The sequence below is a fragment of the Lepidochelys olivacea genome (assembly GCF_965140295.1).
Source record: "Lepidochelys olivacea isolate rLepOli2 genome assembly, chromosome: 2".
Classification (NCBI taxonomy): domain Eukaryota; kingdom Metazoa; phylum Chordata; order Testudines; family Cheloniidae; genus Lepidochelys; species Lepidochelys olivacea.
The window spans coordinates 161199562-161221938 of record NC_140412.1 but is presented as its reverse complement, the minus strand read 5'-3'; the positions used below and the strand labels follow the sequence as shown (position 1 = coordinate 161221938).

At 39.8% G+C, this 22377-nt stretch overlaps 1 protein-coding gene across 1 annotated transcript in view; it reads right to left on the bottom strand.

Moving 5' to 3' along the window:
- The window catches only part of PTPN3 (protein tyrosine phosphatase non-receptor type 3), a 274552-nt gene that overhangs the window by 41431 nt on the left and 210744 nt on the right, over positions 1-22377 (bottom strand). The window contains exons 19-22 of the mRNA XM_084619614.1: positions 17320-17476; positions 16170-16333; positions 7541-7631; positions 7204-7265 (exon numbers count right to left, since the gene is read on the bottom strand). Of these exons, the coding sequence (XP_084475740.1) occupies positions 7204-7265; positions 7541-7631; positions 16170-16333; positions 17320-17476 (474 nt within the window). The remainder of the gene's footprint in view (positions 1-7203; positions 7266-7540; positions 7632-16169; positions 16334-17319; positions 17477-22377) is intronic.

Sequence of the window (22377 nt, the reverse complement as noted above, 5' to 3'; positions counted from 1 at the left end):
AGCTGGAGGGCCCCTTCCATTAAGAGGAGCTGGAATCTCAGTTCTCTATCTTTTCTGGATCTGGGTTTCAATTGTTGGCAAAAACCCACACTGCTGTGGAATGTGGCTCTCTCCCATACAGCGGACGCACTGCAAATGTCAGTCACTGGGATAGATTCTTTGCAATTCAGACACTTCTTGAAGCCTAATGAACTGGGCATACCCTGTCCAGGGGTGTCCCCAGATGCAGGGGCTAGGGGGTCAAAGAAACAAAGTTGTGTTGTTGGGGTTTTTTTTAGCTAAATAAACAAACAGAATATAAAGGAGTGAAAAAAGAAAATGGAGCTCTAAAAGATTAGATAAACTATTAGCAATTCTATAGAAGGTAACCATCTACTTATGAACAACTCCATTTATAGCCAGGGGCAGTTGAAAAAGAACTGAGGAGGTTTCACCCAGGCAACGCTGGTTAGCCTTGTGGCAGACCACGAGGGCCAGGGCAGTGCATGGGCGGGCCTAAAGGACACTGCTACCAAAATTCTCTTAGCAGCAGCGCAGGGACACATACACCTACAGTGGAGTACCCACAGGGGCACTTTTCCAAAAACATCATCACATTCTTATTTGCAAAGGACAGACCAGTATTGAAAGGAAAGGAATATCCCTCTGGGGCAGGGACCCCAGTCATTAAAAAGAGACAGACAATGCTAGTGGGGGACTCAATTATTAGAAAGATAGATAAGTTGGACTGTGTGATGAACAGGAGACCACATGGTGAATTGCCTAAAACGGGCAAAGATAACAGATCTCACAAGACATTTAGACAGATTTATAGATAGCACTGGGGAGAAACCAATGGTCATGGTACATGAAGTAACAGAGATCCTGGAGATGAAATTTAGATTGCTGGGTAAGAAATTAAAGTCCAGGACCTTCAAAGTAGAATTCTTTGACATGCTTCCAGTTCCATGCAGGACCAGTAAGACTCACTGTGTGGATGAGACAATGGTGTAGGGAGGAGGGATTTAAATTTATTAGGAACCGAGAAACCTTCTGGGGAAGGAGTGACCTATACAGTGGGGATGGAATCCACCTAAACCAAATGAAACCAGACTGCTGGCATGTAAAATTAAAAAAATTGCAGAGGATTTTTTTTAAACTAAGAGCTGGGTGAAAGCCAACAGATGTCAGGGAGCACACAATTCCGATAGAGACATCCATTAAGGATGAATTTATTAAAGGGGGCACTCTTTATACTAGTAAAGAGGATAGGAAAGAAGTTAGTAAAGTATAGGTAGGTACTAATGAGTAACAATTAAACAAGAGAGTCCCATTTAAATATGAAGGCAAGCAACTGAATATTGACAAAATGTACAAGTGCTTATATACAAATGCTACAAGTGCAAATGCTACCAAAATGGGTGAACTAAAGTACCTGGCATTAAATAAGGATATTGGATATAATAGGCACCATACAAAATTAGTGGAATGAGGATAATCAATGGGACACAGTAATACCACAGGGAAAAAAAGAAAAGAAACAAGGAATGACAGAGTAGGTCATGCAGTGGGGGAGTGGCATTAAAGAATGCAGAGTCAAATGAGGTAAAAATCTTACAGGAAACAACTGTACAAAATCTCTATGAACAGAAATTCCATGCTTGAATAAAATGAGTATAGCAGTATGCATATACTACTGACCACCAGACCAGGATGGTGTCAGTAACTGTAAAACTTAGGGAGCTTAGAGGGTCTATGAAAGCAGAAAATGTAATAATACCAGGTGATTTCAACTATCCTCATATTGACTGGGTAAATGTCACCTCAGAGCGTGATGCACAGATGATTTGTCTTGATTTACAGTCCTAGGTGGAGCACATGATCTGGTTCAAGAAGTAACTACAGCTGAACCGCTCAGTAATAGTGACCATAATGTAACTAAATTTAACATCCTTTTAGGGGGGATAATACCAAAAACGCCCACCCCAGTCACCTTTAACTTTAAAAAAGAGAAACTACACAAAAATGAGGATGCCCGTTAGATGGAAATTAAAAACAACAGCATGGGGACTATTGAAAAACACCATAATAGAGGTTCAGACTAACTGTATACTCCATATCAGAAAAGACAGTAAGAGGATCAAAAGAATGCCACCATGGCTAAACAGCAAAGTAATGGAAGCCATTAGAAGCAAATTGGGATCCTTTAAAATTTGGAAGTCAGCTCCTAGTGAGGATAATAGGAAGGTGCACAAACTCTGGCAGGCTAAGTGTAAAAACAGAATAAGGCACAACAAGAAAGAATTTGAGAAGCGACTTCCTAGAGATGTAAAAATTAATAGTAAGAATTCTTTTAAGAACACCAGAAGCAGGAAGACTGCTGAAGAAATAGTAGAGCCACTAGCTAACCAAGGTGTCAAAGGAGCACTCAAGGAAGACAAGGCCATTGTAGGGACACTAAATGAATTCTTCCCATCAGTCTTCACTGCAGAGGATGTAGGGGAGATACCCACATCAGAGATATCCTTTTAGGCGATAAACCTGAAGTACTGTCTCACACAGATGTGTCAATAAAAGAGGGTTTAGAACAAATTAGTAAATTAAACAGTATAAAAGTCACCCGGACCAGATGTTATTCATCGAGGAGTTTTGAAGGATCTCAAATATGAAATTACAGAAACACTAACTGTAATATGTAATCTATTGCTGAACAAGCATATGTACCATATGACTGGAAGGAAGCTAATGCGATGCTGATTTTTAGAAAGGGTTCCAGAAGCGATCATGGCAATTACACCCTAGTGAGCCTAGATTCAGTATCAGGCAAATTACTAAAATCTATAGTAAAGAACAGAATGATCAGACACATAGATACACACGATTTGTTGGGGAACAGTCAACGTGACTTTTGTAAAATGAAGTCATGCCTCACCAATCAATTGGAATTCCTTGTGGGTGTCAACAAACACATCAACAAAGGTAATCCAGTCAATATAGCATACTTTGATTTTCAGAAAGCCTTTGACAAGGTCCCTCACCAAAGGTTCTTAAGCAAAGTAAGAAGCCATGGGATAAGAGGAAGGGTTCTCTCATGGATCAGTCACTGGTTAAAAAATAGGAAACAAATCATAGGACCATCATAAATTGTCAGTTTTCACAGTGGGGAGAGGTAAATAGCAGGGTCCCCCAAGGATCTGTTCTGAGACCAGTTCTATTCATCATATTCTAAAATGATCTGGAAAAAGTGGTGAACGGTGAGGTGGCAAAGTTTGCAAATACAAAATTACTCAGGATAGTCACATGTAAAGCAGACTGCAAAGAGTTACAAAGGGATCTCATAACTGGGTGATGGGGCAACAAAACTGCAGATGAAATTAATCGTTCGTAAGTGCAATGTAAAGTACATTGGAAAAAATAATCCCAACTACATGTATATAATGATGGGCTCTAAATAAGAGATGAGAGAAGTTACTCACCTTGTGCAGTTACTGAGATACTTTCAGATGTGTGTCCCTGTTGGTGCTGCACTTAAGGTGAGTCTGCATCCCCGTGACTGGAGATTCTCAGTAGCACTGCCTATTTGGGCTGCACATATGCTCCCCTGGTCTCGTGGCACCCCCTGGCAGCTGTACAGCGCTGTGTGGCCAAACCTCCCTCACTTCCTTCTCCACCTAGAGTGCTTGTCTGAACTCTGAAGCAGAGGGAAGGAGGGCAGGTAGCAGAGCACCCACAGGGGGACACATGTCAAAGAACCTCAGTTACTGCACAAGGTGAGTAATCCTCTCTTCTTCGAGCAGTCCCTGTGGGTGCTCCACTTTAGGTGAATCCCTAGCTGGAAGGATGGGTCTTAGGAGTTTGATCTGCAAGGGATGATAAAATAGTTAGTCCTATAATAAAGCATCTGAGGTTGAGCCTTGCTCAATTGCATAGTGCTCTGTGAAGGGGTGAGCTGATGACCAGGTGGCTACTTTACAGATGTTCATGATGGACACATTGTTCAGGAAGGCTATTGAAGTGAAGACCGATCTGATGGAGTGTGTTCAAGTTCCTGGTGGGGGCTGCAGATCATGTTGGCAGTAGTAACGGTGAACGCGCCTGGAAATCCTCTGCTTAGATATGGCTGATCCTTTAGACCTTTCCGTAACAGAAAAAAATAGCTTGGGTGACTTTCTGAAGGTTTAGTCCTTTCAGGATGGAATGCTAATGCCCGTCTGACATCTAGAGTGTGGAACACTGCCTCTCGTTTGTTCTCGTGAGGTTTAGGGAAAAAAGATGGGAGGTGGATATGTTGATTCAGGTGGAATGAGGAAGGTATTATGGGTACAAATGTAGGGTGTGGTCTTAAAGTGACCTTGTCTTTGAAGAAAATTGTATATGGGGGGTATGCCATGCGAGTCCCTAGTTCTCCTACACATTGTGCCGATGTGATGGTGACGATGAAGACCATCTTCATCGATAGGTGCATAAATGAACATGTTCCCATGGGTTCGAATGGGGGACCAATGAGACAGAGTAGTACTAGGTTAAGGTCCCAGGGTGGAGTGGGAACTTGTATTTCAGGATAAAGGTTTCAAATACCCCTAAGGAACCATTTAGTGATAAGATGGGTGAAAACTGAGAAGCCATGAACTTTGTGATGGAAAGCTGCGATGGCTGCAAGGTGTACTCTAAGTGAGCTCGATGATAGTCCTGATTTCTTTAGCTCCAGTATGTAATCTAGTACCAGTGGCAAGGGGGAGGTAATAGCTATGGCTTGCCGGTTCTGGTACTGTATGTGGAATCTCTTCCATTTGTGCAGGTAAACATAATGTGTAGTCGACCTTCTGCTATTTAATAGTATGTCCCTTACACCTTCTGAATAGGTCATTTCATTGTCCTGGGACCATGGAGGAACCATACCTTCAGGTGGAGGATCTCTAGGTTCAGATGATGAACCTGGCCTGCATCCTGAGACCAGAGATATGGAAGAAGAGGAAGATTGAGTGGTGGGCATACCACCATCTGCAACAGGTAAGGGAACCAAGTTTGTCTGGGCAGTGTAGGAGTTATCAAGAGGACTACGGATTGTTTGGCCTTCATCTTGTGTATTACTCTGGATATTAAGGAGGTAGGGGGCAAGCAGACGCACATCACATTTGATGAGGAAAGCATCTCCTAAAGCAGTGGTTCTTAACCCGGGGTACAAGATGCCCTTTCTATGGGTGCGAGACATGCCAGATTTTTTTAGAAGGTAAATAACTGAAAACACAAATTAAGCACAGGCACGTAAGTACAACTACTTTGTTTCATCAAACCTATGTATTTATTAACATTAGACTTTAATGATTACTGTAATATACAAACAAAAATATATCTAGGTTTAAAGAACTGACCTACTTCAACGATTTTTGATAAGGGACAAGAGAACATATTTTGAGAACCAAAGGGGTGCAGGCTGCAGTAAAGGTTAAGAACCACTGTCCTAGAGATTGGGAACCCAATCCTATTCTTGAGCAGAACTGTGGACACTTGGCATTCTGCGCTGTAGCAAAAAGGTTTATACTTGGGAAACCCCAATGTCTGAATATATTCTGTCAGACCATGGTATTTATTTCCCACTTGTGATCCTCAGAGAATTTTCTGCTTAGTGCATCTGCTGTGGTGTTTTGACATCCTGGTAGACAGGTAGCTGATATGTTGATGTTATGATGGATGCACCAGTTTCATTATCTCAGTGCTTCAGGGCAAAGAGAATGTGACCTTGCTCCCCCTTGACAATTTATATAAAACATGCAAGTGATGTTGTCTTTCAGTACCTTGAGGGTCTTGCTCCTGATCAGAGGTAAAAAATGTGAGCATGCGTTGCAGACTGCTTATAGTTCCAGTAAATTGATGTGTAATGTTGACTCCAAGAGGGACCACCTGCAACTTGTGTGGTTGTTCATGGCAGCACAGTCTTCAGCACAGGCTGTGCAAGCCTGCCTGGAAATCCTGGGCACATACTTGCATTTCTAACCGATACTGAAGCCCATGTTGTCACAGCTTCACTGCTATTTTTATCGCTCCATTTAGATTAAATCTAGTGCAGGAGTGTTTACACAAGATGCAAATCAAATTTCTGACTGCAGTGTTGACATACCCTAAAATAAAGGTATCATTTAGAAAATACTCAGTGTGTGTTGCATTGATGGCAAAAAAGTGAAAGTATCAATATGTAGGGCTTGTAGTGTTTGAGATAAAGTTCTAATTTATTGATGTCTTGGGAAGCTTCTGAACTACCCTTAAGTTTTTGAATACCAAAGCATACTTGGGTCAGACTGTAGCTCTTGGCCCTCACACTGAGTAACACATTAAGGGAGGCTTCTTTTTAAGGTTAAAGGAAATATCCATCCCTTTAATGAGTGAGTAAATTTAATAATGTAGGAAGGAGACATAAAGAGCCTTTCCCTCTAGAAAACAAAGCAGTAAGGTATTTCTGAAATCTTATGTTTAAGAGAATGCTAGGTTTGGGGACCAGCTACTGGTCTGGCTGGCACACCATCACCCACATGTTTCTAAGTGGCAGTCAGGCCTCAAGCCCTCTTGAGAATATGCTGAAAAAATGCAGACAAGTGAGAGGAGGGAAACATTCATTCTTTTTAAAGTGAGTCTACACTTACTGAGAAACATAGGGTGCAGACACTGCACACCCAGCCAGCACAGTTATAAATAGCAGTGTAGATGGTGAGGCATCGTGTAAGAGAGTAGAGTATAGTCAACTGTCCTATACACCTGAATCCCCCAGGAAATATAACCTATACTGCTCTCTACATGCCCAAGCAGTGCCTCCCAGGGCTACACTGCTGTTTTTAGCAATGTAGTGTTATGTGGCCTCCCCGGAGCCTCCTCCTGCTACAGCCTTTTCCCACCACAGTGCAATGCCTCAGCAGCAAGTGCCTGTAATCCTAGATATACATTATTAGACAAATACTAATTACTAAACCCCACAAAATTACTGATCTTAAAATTGATGCAATATATATGAAACTGTCTGACCGTTTTTACTGATTAAAAATAACCCTGCACATCTGCTAATGGTTAAATATTTGCATTTCTAATGAAGCACTTTAAGCTACTTATGAGCTCCTAAAGTTAAACAAAATGTTAGGCTTTTTAAAATTAAATAAATAAATGAATAAATAAATAACTTTGCTGTAATATTATTCATTTCTTTCTATAATTAATATGGATGCCTATATAACTTACATTCACATAGTTTGCATTTATGTAATCTTCGTTTCCCTGCAATATTATCCGTGTGGCGTCATCTGTAAAAAAAAAAAAAATAAAATATTAAAAAAAATTAACAATTGGGTGGCATGCTTTATTATCACCTCCTTTCATTCGATCAAATAACCAAGTCATCACAGGCACATGAACAAAGCACAGAAGTGTTTTAGAATGTAACATGGATGCACAATTACACAACTTTGATTATATAATAAATTCAGTAATGGCAAAATTCAATGTGGTGGTTTTATAACATGTAAAGCATTATTTAGAGGATAAAAGAAAACAGTCAAATTTTGTACTTAGTACTCACAAGGTAGAACATCTTTGTATCGATTTTTGTCCATATTTTGAGGTATTTTTGCACACGTAACAGCCAGCCCTGGCTTCTTTCTATAAAGTTGCTACAAAACAGATATGAAAGAGGTAACATTTTGAAGAATTTGCTTATGCAAAAAACACTATAGACACTAAATAGATCCACATGTAAATGCATATTCTTTTAAAAGAAACTTATGTAAAGCAACTATGCAATGTGAAAGCCATCTTTTTTTCACTGCCTACAAAATTAAAGTGAGGGTGATATTTAAATTCCAAAAACACAAGAACAAAAACCCTACTATTATTGCTAGTCCATCATCTTCTGTACATGAATGTCTGAAAAAAAACAAGGAAATGTGTGAGAGTCATTGACTGTTCCCATGTCTTATGATAAATATTGCAGAATGTTGGATTAGAAAGAGAGGAAGAAAGAAGACGGCAATAAAAAGCAGAAGAGAAGTAACTACTGAAGACTGGCACTTCCCAGAATGAATGGTAATACATATTCATGCACATGTTAACTTACTAGACTAAAACTGCTATTTTCCACGGACTTTGGGGGTGGGTGTGAATGGTGGGGGGGCAAAGTCTACTGCATTTTAGCTGTGAAATTCTGAAGTGGCTTTTAAAAAACAGCTTAATAGCAGGATATTAACAACAGTCCATTCACATTAGACCTATGCAAATACCATAAAACATGCTTTTCGAATGTAACACACTCGAATATGGAATTTATTAATTAAGTTTTTGCTAAACAATAGAACAGGTGTCCAGTGTGCTGTGAAAAAGAGATGTGTAAAGAGACAAGAGAATGGTGCTGAACAACCAACATGGAAGAAAAAGCAAAGTTATTTCAGGGAGACAGAATGAAAAAAATTCTGAAATGCTGGGTGCAAAAGAAAGGATGGACTTCTTTAATTGTGTCCGTGACAACAAATCAACCCTACTTCAGATCTATATTGAGGAGTATGGGGTCATAACCTCTGGTAACCATGTCTTATAGTCTTACTAATGCACACACCAGATGCCCTCAGAATCCTCAAAGCACTTTTCGAATCTCTATGTAACTTGACAATCTTTTTATCATCTCTCTTGGGGGCATTGTACTCATGTATATCATTAACACATATGACTAGAAATACACAAGCACATTGCAACGGAAGAGCCCTCATTTAAATGCTTAAATACTTTGTTGGATAGAGGCCTCAAGGAACAGTGAATTAAACGGGGTCTTGCAGATGTGTGTGTTATTTTGGAACGGAGTCTATCTGGAATAAATATGAATTTATAATGGTGTAAATGAAAACACACTGGGCCTATATGGATGACGTGCAGACAATGAGGCAAGGGAATGAATTGACCAAGGTACAGAGTCTACTGCAGGGAAAATTTTTATGTGACTACGCAATTAAATTTTTAACTCCCCCCCACCCCCCCAAATGTTATGACTGTGATGTGACTATAGTTTTGGTATGTCTTAACATACAAGAGCTTCATTTTGCAACATATATATGTCAGTGACTAATATAGATAGCTAGATAGATAGATAGATAGGGGTTGTCAAGTGATTAAAAAATTAAGCACGATTAATTGCACTGTTAAACAATAATAGAATATTATTTATTTAAATTGTTTGGATGTTTTCTACATTTTCAAATACATTGATTTCAATTGCAACACAATACAAAGTGGACAGTGCTCACTTATTTTTTTATTACTAATATTTGCACTGTAAAAAACAAAATAAACAGTATTTTTCAATTCACCTCATACAAGTACTGTAGTGCGATCTCTTTATCATGGAAGTTGAACTTACGCATGTAAAATTATGTACCAAAAAAACCTGCATTCAAAAATAAAAAAATGTAAAACTTTAGCGCTTATAAGTTCACTCAGTCCTATTTCTTGTTCAGTCAATTGATCAGACAAACAAGGTTGTTTACATTTGCAGAAGATAATGCTGCCCGCTTCTTGTTCAGTGTCATCTAAAAGTAAGAACAGGTGTTCTCATGGCACTGTTGTAGCCAGCATCGCACAATATTTACATTCCAGACACGTTAAAGATTCATATGTCCATTTATGCTTCAACCACCATTCCAGAGGGCATGCGTCCATGCTGATTATGGGTTCTGCTCGATAACAATCCAAAGCACTGCGGACCGATGCATGTTCATTTTCATTATCCGAGTCAAATGCCACCAGCAAAAGGTTGATTTTCTTTTTTGTTGTTTCGGGTTCTGTAGTTTCCACATCGGAGTGTTGCTTTTTAAGACTTCTGAAAGCATCCTCCACACCTCATCCCTCTCATATTTTGGAAGGCACTTCAGATTCTTAAACCTTGGGTCAAGTGCTGCAGCTATCTTTAGAAATCTCACTTTGGTACCTTCTTTGCGTTTTGTCAAATCTGCAGTGAAAGTGTTCTTAAAATGAACAACGTGTTGAGTCATCATCCGAGATTGCTATAACATGAAATACATTGCAGAACGCGGGTAAAATAGAGCCGGAAACATACAATTCTCACCCAAGGAGTTCAGTCACAAATTTAATTAACACATTTTTTTTAATGAGCGTCATCAGCATGGAAGCATGTCCTCTGGAATGGTGGCTGAAGCATGAAGGGACATACGAATGTTTAGCATATCTGGCATGTAAAGACCTTGCAATGCTGGCTACAAAAGTCCCATGCAAATGGCCGTTCTCACTTTTAGGTGACATTGTAAATAAGAAAAGGAGTACTTGTGGCACTTTAGAGACTAACCAATTTATTTGAGCATGAGCTTTCGTGAGCTACAGCTCACTTCATCGGATGCATCTGATGAAGTGAGCTGTAGCTCACGAAAGCTCATGCTCAAATAAATTGGTTAGTCTCTAAGGTGCCACAAGTACTCCTTTTCTTTTTGCAAAGACAGACTAACATGGCTGTTACTCTGAAATTGTAAATAAGAAGCTGCAGCATTATCTCCCGTAAATGTAAACAACGTGGTTGTCTTAGCGATTGGCTGAACAAGAAGTAGGACTAAGTGGATTTTAGGCTCTAAAGTTTACATTGTTTTGTTTTTGATTGCAGTTCTGTAATAAAAAAATTCTACATTTGTAAGTTGCACTTTCACGATAAAGATATTGCACTACAGCACTTGTATGAGGTATTGTTTCATACTCTCTGTGTGTATATAAAGTCTGCTGCAGTTTCCACGGTCTGCATCCGATGAAGTGAGCTGTAGCTCACGAAAGCTCATGCTCAAATAAATTGGTTAGTCTCTAAGGTGCCACAAGTACTCCTTTTCTTTTTGCGAATACAGACTAACACGGCTGTTACTCTGAAACCTGAAAAATACTGTTTCTTTTGTTTATCATTTTTACAGTGCAAATATGTGTAATAAAAATAATATAGTGTGAGCAATGTACGCTCTTTATTCTGTGGTTATAATTTAAATATATTTGAAAATGTAGAAAAAATCCAAAAATAGTTAATACATTTCAATTGGTATTCTATTATTTAACAGTGCGATTAAAACTGTGATTAATCGTGATTAATTTTTTTGAGTTAATCACAATTAACTCATGCAATTAATTGACAGCCCTAATATAATATGAGAGAAACAATTTTTCAAGATCCTAAGAAATGTATAACTTAATTAGCTTATACCTTTTATGATTATCAATTTATCTTCCTTCACAGTTCTATTAAGTATTATTACAGTATTATTAAGGCCAAGCCCACTTACTATCTTTTACTGTGATCTTAAAAAAACCCGCTTCCTGTAAAGGATATTGAAATATTCTGTTTTACAGGGGCCATAGTCTTATTTCATCTTTATGTTCTCTTCAATGTTGTAGAGATACTGAAAATTATTTATAAAGAAAACAGATCACAAACTTTCAGGCCTGAAGGTCTTAAAATTTTCACCCTGTCATTACTTGGCAGAACAAGAGAACAGCTCAAGCGTAAGTCTTTATTTCCTTCAGATCAACAGAATTAACTTATCTTAAAATGAAGATCTGTTTACAAAGCACGCTTTATTTCCTTCAGATCAACAGAATTAACTTATCTTAAAATGAAGATCTGTTTACAAAGCACGATGTATATTTACACACAATACATATTTAAATTATTATGTTCATATATTTCCATCCCCTACCCTCAACTCTACTTTTACCTTTTTGAAGTAAAAGAAGGTTTAAGAATCTAATCCCTAATAAATCTTGAAGAATTTTGGGGAATTTTAATTCTTCCAAAGAGCTTAATGTATCTTGCCATTTTAAAACAATATAGGCTTTAGTGTAAGATTCCATACACAAATAGAGTAAAAGCAACAGGATGCTGACAGAGTATCTTTTTACATAAAAATCTGTGGTTACCAAGAGAACGTGTTGAAAATTAGTTCCTCTATAAGGTTAACTGAATCCTGATACTCAGTATCATAGTTTGCTACACATTTTCAGTTTGAACAGCATAAGCAGGAGAAAAACTCACATGGGAAGGGACCTAGTTAGTACATTTTTTAAATACTTGCATCAATTAAAATTTAGATTCAGTTTTTGGTTTGATTAGCGATTTGTGCTTTTAGTGGAAGACAAAGATATTATTAATGTCAAGATCTCAGCTCAGAGTTTTCAGAGTCCTTCCCGGCTTAAAATGTATTATGTTAAAGTCCACTCACCAGAGAGAACTTCTAAGCACAGCAGGTAAATGAATGGCTTTCTGTTTTATCACATTGTATTTGAAGATCTGCTTAGCTATTATAAGAAACCAAAGCCTATTAGCAATGGTTGCCACTGCAAAGTCCACATTCCCCTTGTTCCACCACATACTGAACATATCAAAGGACAGTTTTACAAATTTTTTCTTCTCCATCTCCCCTCCCCACAACTCTGGAGAAACATATAGAGCTTCTCATAAGAAATTTTATATTTTAAAGGTGTTTTATGAGCCCATAATTCAAAAACACTTTTAAAACTGAATTTTAATAGGTTATTAGGTCTATGATATAAACTAATTACTTTGCATCCTAGAATTAAGGAACTGGCTAAGGAACCACTGACTATTTCCAAAAAATTCCTGGAGAACTAGGGAACTACCAGAAGTCTGAAGTAAACATATGTGGGATTGTTTTTCAAAAATGGAAAACTGACTCTGGCAATTACTGTTTTCTTGGAATAATGCAATGCTCTCTCTCTATCTCTAGAGATAATAAAATTCAGCTAGTGCAAATGAGGTAGTCCATTTACTAGGGCTATGTCTCCACTACACACCATTTTTCAGTGGAGTGTAAGATATGTGTAGAGCCCTGTGCGGATACAACATTTATATCTGCCGATGTGGATATCTGCAGAACTGCAGGGCTCTACCAGAAACCGCAGTGACAAAAGCAGCAGCATGTCAGGCCGCCACTCACAGGAGCCAGCACCCAGCCCGGGGAGCTCCTTTGGTGTGGCTGTACTGCCCCCAGCCCTGCCCACTGGGTGGGCACCAGGATCACTGGCAGCTCTCCCTGGTCACAGTAGCATATGAAAGTGGCTCGCAAGCTCCCAGACAGGAGAGACATGCTGCTGCGCAGAAGGGATTCCTGTGTGCGAGCTTGTGAGCCACTTGCACACACTAGTGTGACCAGGGACAGCTGCTGGTGAGCCTGGTGTCTGTTTTATATCTGTGGAAATAAATGTTGTATCCACGCAGGACACGCCAAACAAAAAGCAAGCTGCAGCCACACTGTAGCTACACATGTTAGTGAAAGGCTCTGACAGGAAGGAGGCAGCAGAAGAAAAATCTGGCAGTGGGGAGCTGGCGGAGACTTTCCCCACTGCTGGAGTCCTTCCTTACCTGCAGTGGGGAAAGGCTCTAGACGTGGAGAGCCGACAGAGTCTTTCCCCGTGGTGGGGAATGGCTCCAGCAGCTGAGAGGCAGTGGGACACTACAAAGTAAAAATAGCAGTGGAGTTGGGATGGCACAGCTTGGGTGAGAGTAGAGAGCCATACAGGGTACATACTTGGGTACACATTCACACCTTTTAGGCGTGTCTGTACCCAGGTAAGCTGTGCCTCATTGTCTACACTGCTCCTTACACCCATGCTAATGGGGCTACCCTGAGTATATACTCTACACACTGCTGAAAGAAGAGTGCAGTGTTTACATAGCCTTAGAGATAGTGTGCTCACCTCTGTCTTATTAGCTTGGATGTATGAATGGACGCATAGACTGAAAAATGTCAAAAACTGGAAAAGGGGTAAAGATGAACAATGTTGACTGAGTTGGGCAAGTATCTACTGGGATAAGAGAAGGAAAAAGTCCTTTTTATTGTTTTATTTAACATGATCGTCAGTGATCTCAAAAAAGGGGATAAACTTATTAATGAAATTTACAGAGGTTGCTACATTGAGTGCAGTTGGAAACTCCAAAAGGGATAGAGAAATACTACGAAGGGATCTAAAAAGATGAAGGGATGGTAAGAAACTTGAAATCTTTTGGGACAACTGCAAACATTATATACAAAATCCCTTGAATGGCAAGGTAATTTGCCCTTAAATTTTGTGGCAAGGTCTCCAGGTTTCTTCATCACTTTGGTGCAGCTGATTGAGAGTTTAGGAAGAGTTCAATTCATTTTTAAAAATAGAGGTGTTGATTGATTTCAGTAAGAAAATGAACAATACAATCAGCACTGTAGCCCCTATTTTATTCATTTTTATATTAAATTGATCTTATTTTATGCTGTCCCCACAGTTTAAGTTCTCACTGTGCTGCATATTTTTTGTATCAGCAAATGAACATAAAAGTTGTCAGGTGATAAGCTTGAGGTTTTGGCACCTGGGTAGGGGCTGGAAAGCAATTTGAGTCTGTGAGATAAACTCACCAGCAGGTTAATTCTGTTAATGATCAACAGCAAACTAGTTAAATTTGATATTTAAACTTGCACCTTTCGGGCTTGCCTACATTACCCACAGGATTGACGGGTAGTGATCCAGCAGGAGGGGGTGTCAATTTATCGCGTCTAATCTAGACGTAATAAATCGACTGCCGAGCGCTCTCCTGCCAACTCCGGTACTCCACAGGAGCGAGAAGTGGAAGCAGAGTCGACAGGGGAGCGTCAGCCATCGACTTACCACAGCGAAGACAGCGCGGTAAGTTGATCTAAGTACGTCAACTTCAGCTTCGTTATTCACATAGCTGAAGTTGCGTAACTTAGATTGACACTTCCCCCCCCAGTGTAGACCAGGACTCAGATTTCACAATTAACAACATATTCAGATGCATGGGGCAGTTCACATTTCTTGGAGTTACTGTTTAAGACAGTGAGCAGACTCAGAAAATCATTGCAGCATTATTTACAATCTGTTCATGTTTATAAAGTTAATTTCATAACCAGAAGGGATAGAAAAATAGCTTTTAAAAATGAAATCTTAGATCCCAGAGCATAATTCAGGAATAGGGACCTAAATCATGAAGTGTTTTATGCAACAGGTCAGAACCCACACCTCAGCAGGAATGCGTTGCCATAAAATCTTTTGCTATGCATGGGGACAAGGGAGGGAAGAAACAAAATTTGAGCAGTTAGAGGGAAAAAAAAGATCCCTTTGCTCGTCAAGCTTCTGGGCTGCAGAGTGGGCTACTCTGTATCTGGGGAATTTGACATTAATGGCCCACACGTATTGGGGGGAAAAGAGGACATCATAAATCACTATAAATGAGAGTTTGAGGCCCTGAGAGCAAGAGGGACTTACAGACCCAGGTTTGGTTCACTGAATTACCTTGCCACAAGAAAAGCATTGAAGAACAACTGAAGAACAGAGAAAGGCAACAAAAATGATGAGGGGTATGGAACAGTTCCCATAGGAGGAGAGATTAAAAAGATTGGAAGTGGGCAGTTTAGAAAAGAGAAGACTAAGAGGGGCTATGGATAGAGGTCTGAAAAATCATGAAGGGTGTGGAGAAAGTGAATAAGGAAGTGTTATTTACCCCTTCACATAAACACAAGAACCAAGGATCACCAAATGAAATTAATAGACAGCAGATTTAAAACAAACAGAAGAAAGTACTTCTTCCCACAGTCCACCTGTGGAACTCACTGCCAGGGGATGTTGTGAAGGCCAAAAGTATAACTGGGTTAAAAAAATAATTAGATAAGTTTATGGAGGATAGGTCCATTAATGGCTACTGGCCAAGATGCAGCCCCATGCTTTGGGTGTTCCCAAGCCTCAGACTGCCAGATGCTGGGACTGGACAGTGATAAACTGTTACGTGCTTTCATAAAGGATAATCCTGCATTTTCATTGTGTGACACAGGAAACTATCAAGTGCAGACTGGTATGACTTCTGTCAGAAAACTTTGTTTTTGGCATGAAGAGAATTCATAAAATTAAGATGAAGGGAGGGGGTGGGAGGCGCCTCTGGTGGTTGAACTAAAAACCTTAAACACCGATTTTTTTTTTTTTAACACATAGTGTTTCATGCAAGACCAATAACTCACGGTTCCCCAATATGGTTGAGAGTGTAAGAGTGAGCATGAGAGAGAGGGGGATGTATTAAACCTGTTGAGATGGGGTTGAATGGGAGCGATAAATGTCCAAATGCCTTAAAATCACTCCTCAGTCAGAACCACCAGGTAACTGAATTTAATGTTACCTACCTCAAATTGAATGAGTACTGTCCCGCTTTCCAGACCTTTCTTCAGTTGTTCCATAGACTCCTCTAGTGTGTCACCGTACTCTGAATACGTGCGAATAATGGATTCTAGAAAATTCTGGGAATCTGCTTCATCTTCTGACTTGGTCTCAACCAAGGGTTTAGCAACTGAAAGACAGATAGGCAAATATAGACTTTTTATATGCATCCAGTAGCAATCTTTACTTATGTTAAAACTTACTTGAGTATAATGGACATTTTCAATCCTCCTTGATGCTGCAAGTTAGGCTACTAACCCCAAACTGAGGCATCTAAATAAATTTGGCCATAGTTTTACACATGCTGACCAACCCCAGTTCTGCACAAATCCGTAAGAGTGGCAGGTGTTCAACTCCTTTGAAAAACGAGACCAATGATTTAGGTGCCTAAATATGGGTAAGATACTAGGCATCCAGATTTCAAAAGCTTAATCTAATGGTACACCAGCAACCCCATCGCATCAATTTTTGAGGAGGCAAACAGGTCACCACCACAGAAAGAAACCCGTGAATTTCACCTATTGAAATTTAGAACAAAACTTATAAATATGCCCATTTCAAGAATGACAAAATGAGCTTTCTGGATTTGTTGTAAATTACGTTTTTCACTGTATGCTTGTGGTGGGGAGAATTTAGTGTTATTTCCACATCTGGAATAGAAGTTTTAGAAAATGGCACTCTATTTTAAAATGTTTATCAAAATGTTTTTGTGCAAGAAACTATTTATTTGTACCATTGAAAAAATTAAAATTAAGCAGAAACTTGCTGCCATATTTTCTATTTAAAATTAGTATTGTTTAGTTTTCTCAGAATATTCACCCACTTGGGTCAATACTCTTCACTTTGACTAAAACCTCACAAAACTGCAGTTGTATGATGCAAAAAAAAGTATTCTGAGTTGAAGTGCTCCTCACTTGAATGTATAAGACTATTGGCTCAAACATTTGTGTTAGTAATCAAGAAGAGAGACGATCTCAAATGCTACCACTCTATTTCAGTACAGACCCATTCACAGAATAACTCTTGATTATTAATATATTAAATTGCAAGGGGGAAAAAGCCACAATTTAAAGGCATGACAGTCTCAATTACATTTAAAATCCTTAGTGCAGTTACCTTTCCGCCTGACCAGAAGTGCAAGCTCTCTTGTGTGCAGTTCTCTGCTGGCTTTTATAAACATTACCACTTGGTCATGAGTATGCTCTGAGATGTCTCGACCATTGATTAACACTATCTGATCACCTTCATTCAGTTTTGGAATACATGTATCAGCCTGTTTCACAACCAAAGAAAAAAAATGTCAGTTTATCCAACACCTTCAGTAGAACATTTCTAATCTCAGGGAGACTGAATTCATCGTGCAGCAAAGACAAAGTTATTCTCCTGACAAAGTCTTGCCCTTGGTATCAGAAGCTATGTCAGAGGATTCAGATCTAAAATTGTTCTAGTGGCTTCAGAATGAAGATGAGAGTAACAGTTCACACAGCCCATTAACAGCTATGCAAAAGTTTCTAATACTTTGGCATCTATATTTACCAAGCAGCCATAACTTGATATGTTTGATGCATCCGAGCTTTACAATCGGACTTTTAGCAAGATTTTGAAAATATTTAGAAATATGGACTTTTAGAAAGATGTTGTAAAATGTCACACACATAAAAGAGAGCAGAATGATTAAAATAGCAAAAAATAGGTGTAAGTTTCAATTTGTATTGAATAAAAATGCTTCATAACGTTAGTTTTGCTCCATCATCATACATGGAAACTGAAGATTAATATTAAATACCATATATGAGGGCTGTTCCTGTATTACACATCATTGGTTTTACTGAACTATAAACACAACTGATGAGTTATGCATTTTTTGTTAGATTCATACAAGCTTCTTCTTGTTCCACAGGGGAGAAGTGATCAGATTCTACCAGGGAGTTAGCAACTTTATTCCTGCCTCCCCATCAGCAATTTTCAAAGTAAGATGGTGTGGACAGGTCCTTTGATCTCCAACACCCACAGGCGCCACACGTAGGGGCAAATCCTATTCCTGCCCCTGCAGCCACAGAAAGTGGCAGGATTTAGGTGTGCCATGCATGCTGTGAACACTCCCTGATTGTGTGAAGATCTGCTAGAATCCTCCCTATACTGGACTCGGCAGTGGGCTTTGGAATTTCTCCTCTGTTCTTCACCAGTGCTCTTTAGGACTCGGCAGATCTAAGGCCAAAGCAAGGCTGTCTGAGCAAGGATCCTGTGGAGCCAAAATCTCTCTGGGAGAGGCCTGCTAGAAGCAGAACAAAATCACTCATGTTTGCTTGTTGCTAGCAAAAACAGATATTCTGTTCTGGAGGCACCCAGCAGCATCAGAATGAAGTCTAGATGCTAGAAATCTGCCCATCCTTTCAACCTAATCTTAATTGTTCCCCCACCTATATCTGTTGGTGTTGCAGAGCTTCGCTAATCAATGTCTGTTCACCCAATGTTGTTTGTGCTGTCAAAAAACAGGACTGGGAACAAGTCGTCCGGATTAGCACTTTCCTCCCTGCCTTGGTTTACATGTTTCAGGCTGAATGGGGAACAGCTGACAGACCGAGGAAGAGAAATGGGCTAATGGCATATCGCATTTGCAGGCAGAAATAATAGATGATGAAAAGAAACCGTGAGACTGGCAAAACCAAGAGGGAGAGAAAGACAAAAAGGGGAAATCTGCAGGAAGAAAAGGGTGATCTGGGTAGGTGGGGAGAGAAACAAGAGAACAACCAGCGGACCAAATTTGGTGATGCATCATGGTCACGTACCACCTGAGGCATGTTGCACATATGTTAAGAAGACTGAAACTAAGAAGTGGGAGTGTGAAAGACACAATCAGATAAGGGGGAAAGAAAATAGTGAAATGGAAGACAGAACATAAGCAAAATGGAAAAGCTGCAGTTCCAGCATGGAAAAAGGGAAGAGGCAGTGTGCTGAGGTGTGTGGGTGTTTTAAGAAAGACCAAAAAAAGAGGGAAAGAAAGAAGGGAAAATAGTTGTAATGGAGAGAACTGAAAATGATGAACAAAGAAGGGAAAAAATGCAAAAAGGCAAAGAAAAAATCTTAAAGGACAGCCACAACAGGATCGGGGTTTCTGACCCTTGGGGCACCAGGGCTCTGGCCTTCTGTCCCATGGGAGCACCGGGACTAAGGGCTTTAGACCTGGGGGGAGAGCTGGGGCTTGGGGATTCAGCTCCGTGGCTCCATTCCTGGCTTCAGCCCGGGGGGGGGGGCGGGAAACGGGACGCTGGGGCTCCTCACTGCTCTGCTCTCAGCTTCAGTTAGGGCTTGGGGCATCAGCTACGGGGAGGAGTGCTGGGACTGAAACTGGTGCTCTCCTTGTAGTGAAAGCTCTGAGTCCAGTGCCCCAGAGGGGCTGAAGCCGGGACCGGAGCCATGGGGCTAAAGCTCCAAGCCCCAGTGCTCTCCCCAGTCTAAAGCCCTGAGTCCCGAGCTCCCCACCTGCACCTGGAGGCCTGACCCTCAATCCTTGCGACTATAGCCCCAACCCCTTGTGGCTGAAGCCCTGAGACTTTATGCCCCCTGTGGGGCTTAAGACCCGAGCTCCTGGGCCCCAGGGCTCCAAAGGGTCAGAAGCCCTGAACTCCCCCCCCAAACATGCAGCTGCAAGCCCAATCTCACCGTGGTGGAAGCCTTGAGCCCCAGGGCTAAAGCCCCAAGGCAGTACAGTATTTGCTTTTTTTTTGGTCTGCGCTGCTGCTTGATTGATGATGTCTGGTTCCACAGGGTGTCTGGTTGACCAGTAAGTCCGTAACTCTGGTGTTAGTATCTTTGAGATTCAATTCTACAGCAAGGCTACATCTTCACTAGAAACTGTGCAGTGGCACGTCTGCCGTGCTGTAGCTGCGCTACTGTAGTGCTTCAGTGTAGATACGCTCTACAACGATTCAAGGGGTTCTCCCATCACTGAAGTTAATCCACATCCCTGAGAAGTGGTAGCCATGTAGACAGAAGAATTCTTCCATCAACCTAGCACGGTCTACCCTGGAGGTTAGGTTGGCTTAATGATGTTGCTCAGGGGGTTAGATTTTTCCACACCCTGAGTGATGTAGCTGGGTTGACCTAACTTTTTAGTGTAGGCCCAGATTTAATCAAGTGAGTCAAAGAAGAAAGCAGAGAGTGGATTGTGAGGCATAAACATTTTACAGTGATTAACAGTTTGCCTGGAAGTTGACATTCTTCTCTGCCAGTAACCAAGAATGCTTGCTGTTAGTCAGCCACTTACCAAGGAATCCACAATGCAGACAGAGAAAAAGGGATCGAGGAGAGGAATCAATCCTTTCAATGCAGGTACAATATAATTTTTTTTCAGAGATCAAACTTTTCAAGACAATGGTGCTAATGGCTTTTCATCCAGTTTAAGAATGCCAAAGTTTGATATAATATGAAGTACTTCTTTCTTGGTCCTAAAAATTCCCCATACTGTTTTCAATCTGAGGTTGAATCAATTATAATTGTAATGGCTTCCTCATTATCCTCTTAGGACATTAAACTATTGACTTTTTAACATGAAGTACTTTTAAATGTCATCTACATTTAACTATAGTTCCATTTCTTCATTCTTGCATTGTCTTCCACCCAAAGTAGCTAGATGGATCTCCCTTCACTACAGCCACAAAAGTTAATTTACCCACAGGTATTCCCAGATGAGTATTGTTCCTTAACTAGAGGTAGATTGCTTTAAATTATATTTTCAATTACTTTCGGATTTAGAAGGGAAAACACCTGATTTATTCGGTTGCATACGTTTGTTCAAATAATTCCAGAACTCTTTTGGGAAGAGAAAAAAAGTGACCTTCACAATCTGGAAAGATAATGTGGGAATATACCATGTAGTTCCCTGGATGGGAAATGTCCCAATAATGAGTCATTCCAGAGCAAATTAATGAAGTAGCAAAAAGGATGAAAAGATTATAACATTAAGAATTTCTAGTTTTGTAGTCAGAATAGCCTTCAAATGCTCTGCACACCACATTAAAAGTGAACATTTGCCTGTCAGCTACATCATCTTATTAAGCAATCAGGAACTGATACACTTTACTTTTTGTGGAAAATGGTAAGATCAACATTAATCTTGAAGTACAGTAGAACCTCAGAGTTACAAACACCAGAGTTATGACCTGACCGGTCAACCACACCCCTCATTTGGAACTGGAAGTATGCAATCAAGCGGCAGCAGAGACCAAAAAAAAAAAAAAAAAAGGGCAAATACAGTACAGTAGTGTGTTAAATGTAAATAACTAAATAAATAAAGGTAATGTTTAAAAAAAGATTTGATAAGGTAAGGAAACTGTTCTAGTGCTTTTTTCATTTAAATTAAGATGATTAAAAGCAGGTTTTTTTCTTCTGCATAGTAAAGTTTCAAAGCTGTATTAAGTCAAAAGTTGTAAACTTTTGAAAGAACCACCATAATGTTTTGTTCAGAGTAATGAATATTTCAGAGTTATGAACAACCTACATTCCCAAGGTGTTCATAACTCTGAGGTTCTATTGTACTTTCAGAAAATGTAACTTGTTGCCTTTAGTTGCCATGTAAAGTTACCTCTTTCCCATAAAACAAATCTAATGGATTGGATAAAAGGTTCCCAAACGTTGCTGCCCCTTGTTCACTTGCTTGGTGGTCTGCCAGGAGAGCACTAACTGGTCATGTGGGGCTGGCTCCTCTGTTTTCAGTTCATACATTTCTTTGAGACAACTACAAATTCATTAATTTGCGTAATTCTATTTGTTCAAGAAAGCTGAAAAAAAGCAAGCTGTAGCTGCCACACGGATGTTACATGATGACAAAGATAGGTAATGTGGGCCACACATTCATGATTGGGGCAGGATGTGGGACACAAGTCAATTTCTCTATTGTGATGTTGTCTGTGCTACAAAAAAGTTAGAGAATTCTTGTATTATACTGTGGTCTAATTACGATGAAACCTTTCTTTTTGAAACATCTGCAGTATGCAGACTGCAGCAGAAACCACACAGAATTCATATCAAATTATAATTGGTCTTATCTCAATTGTTATAGAAGTTTGGAAAATATACTTTGAAGTATGTGCCCAAAATAAAAACTTAAAATAAAATGACATTTGTCCTCCCAAATTTGATTTAGATGATGTATCTACTGTACGAGTCATAAAA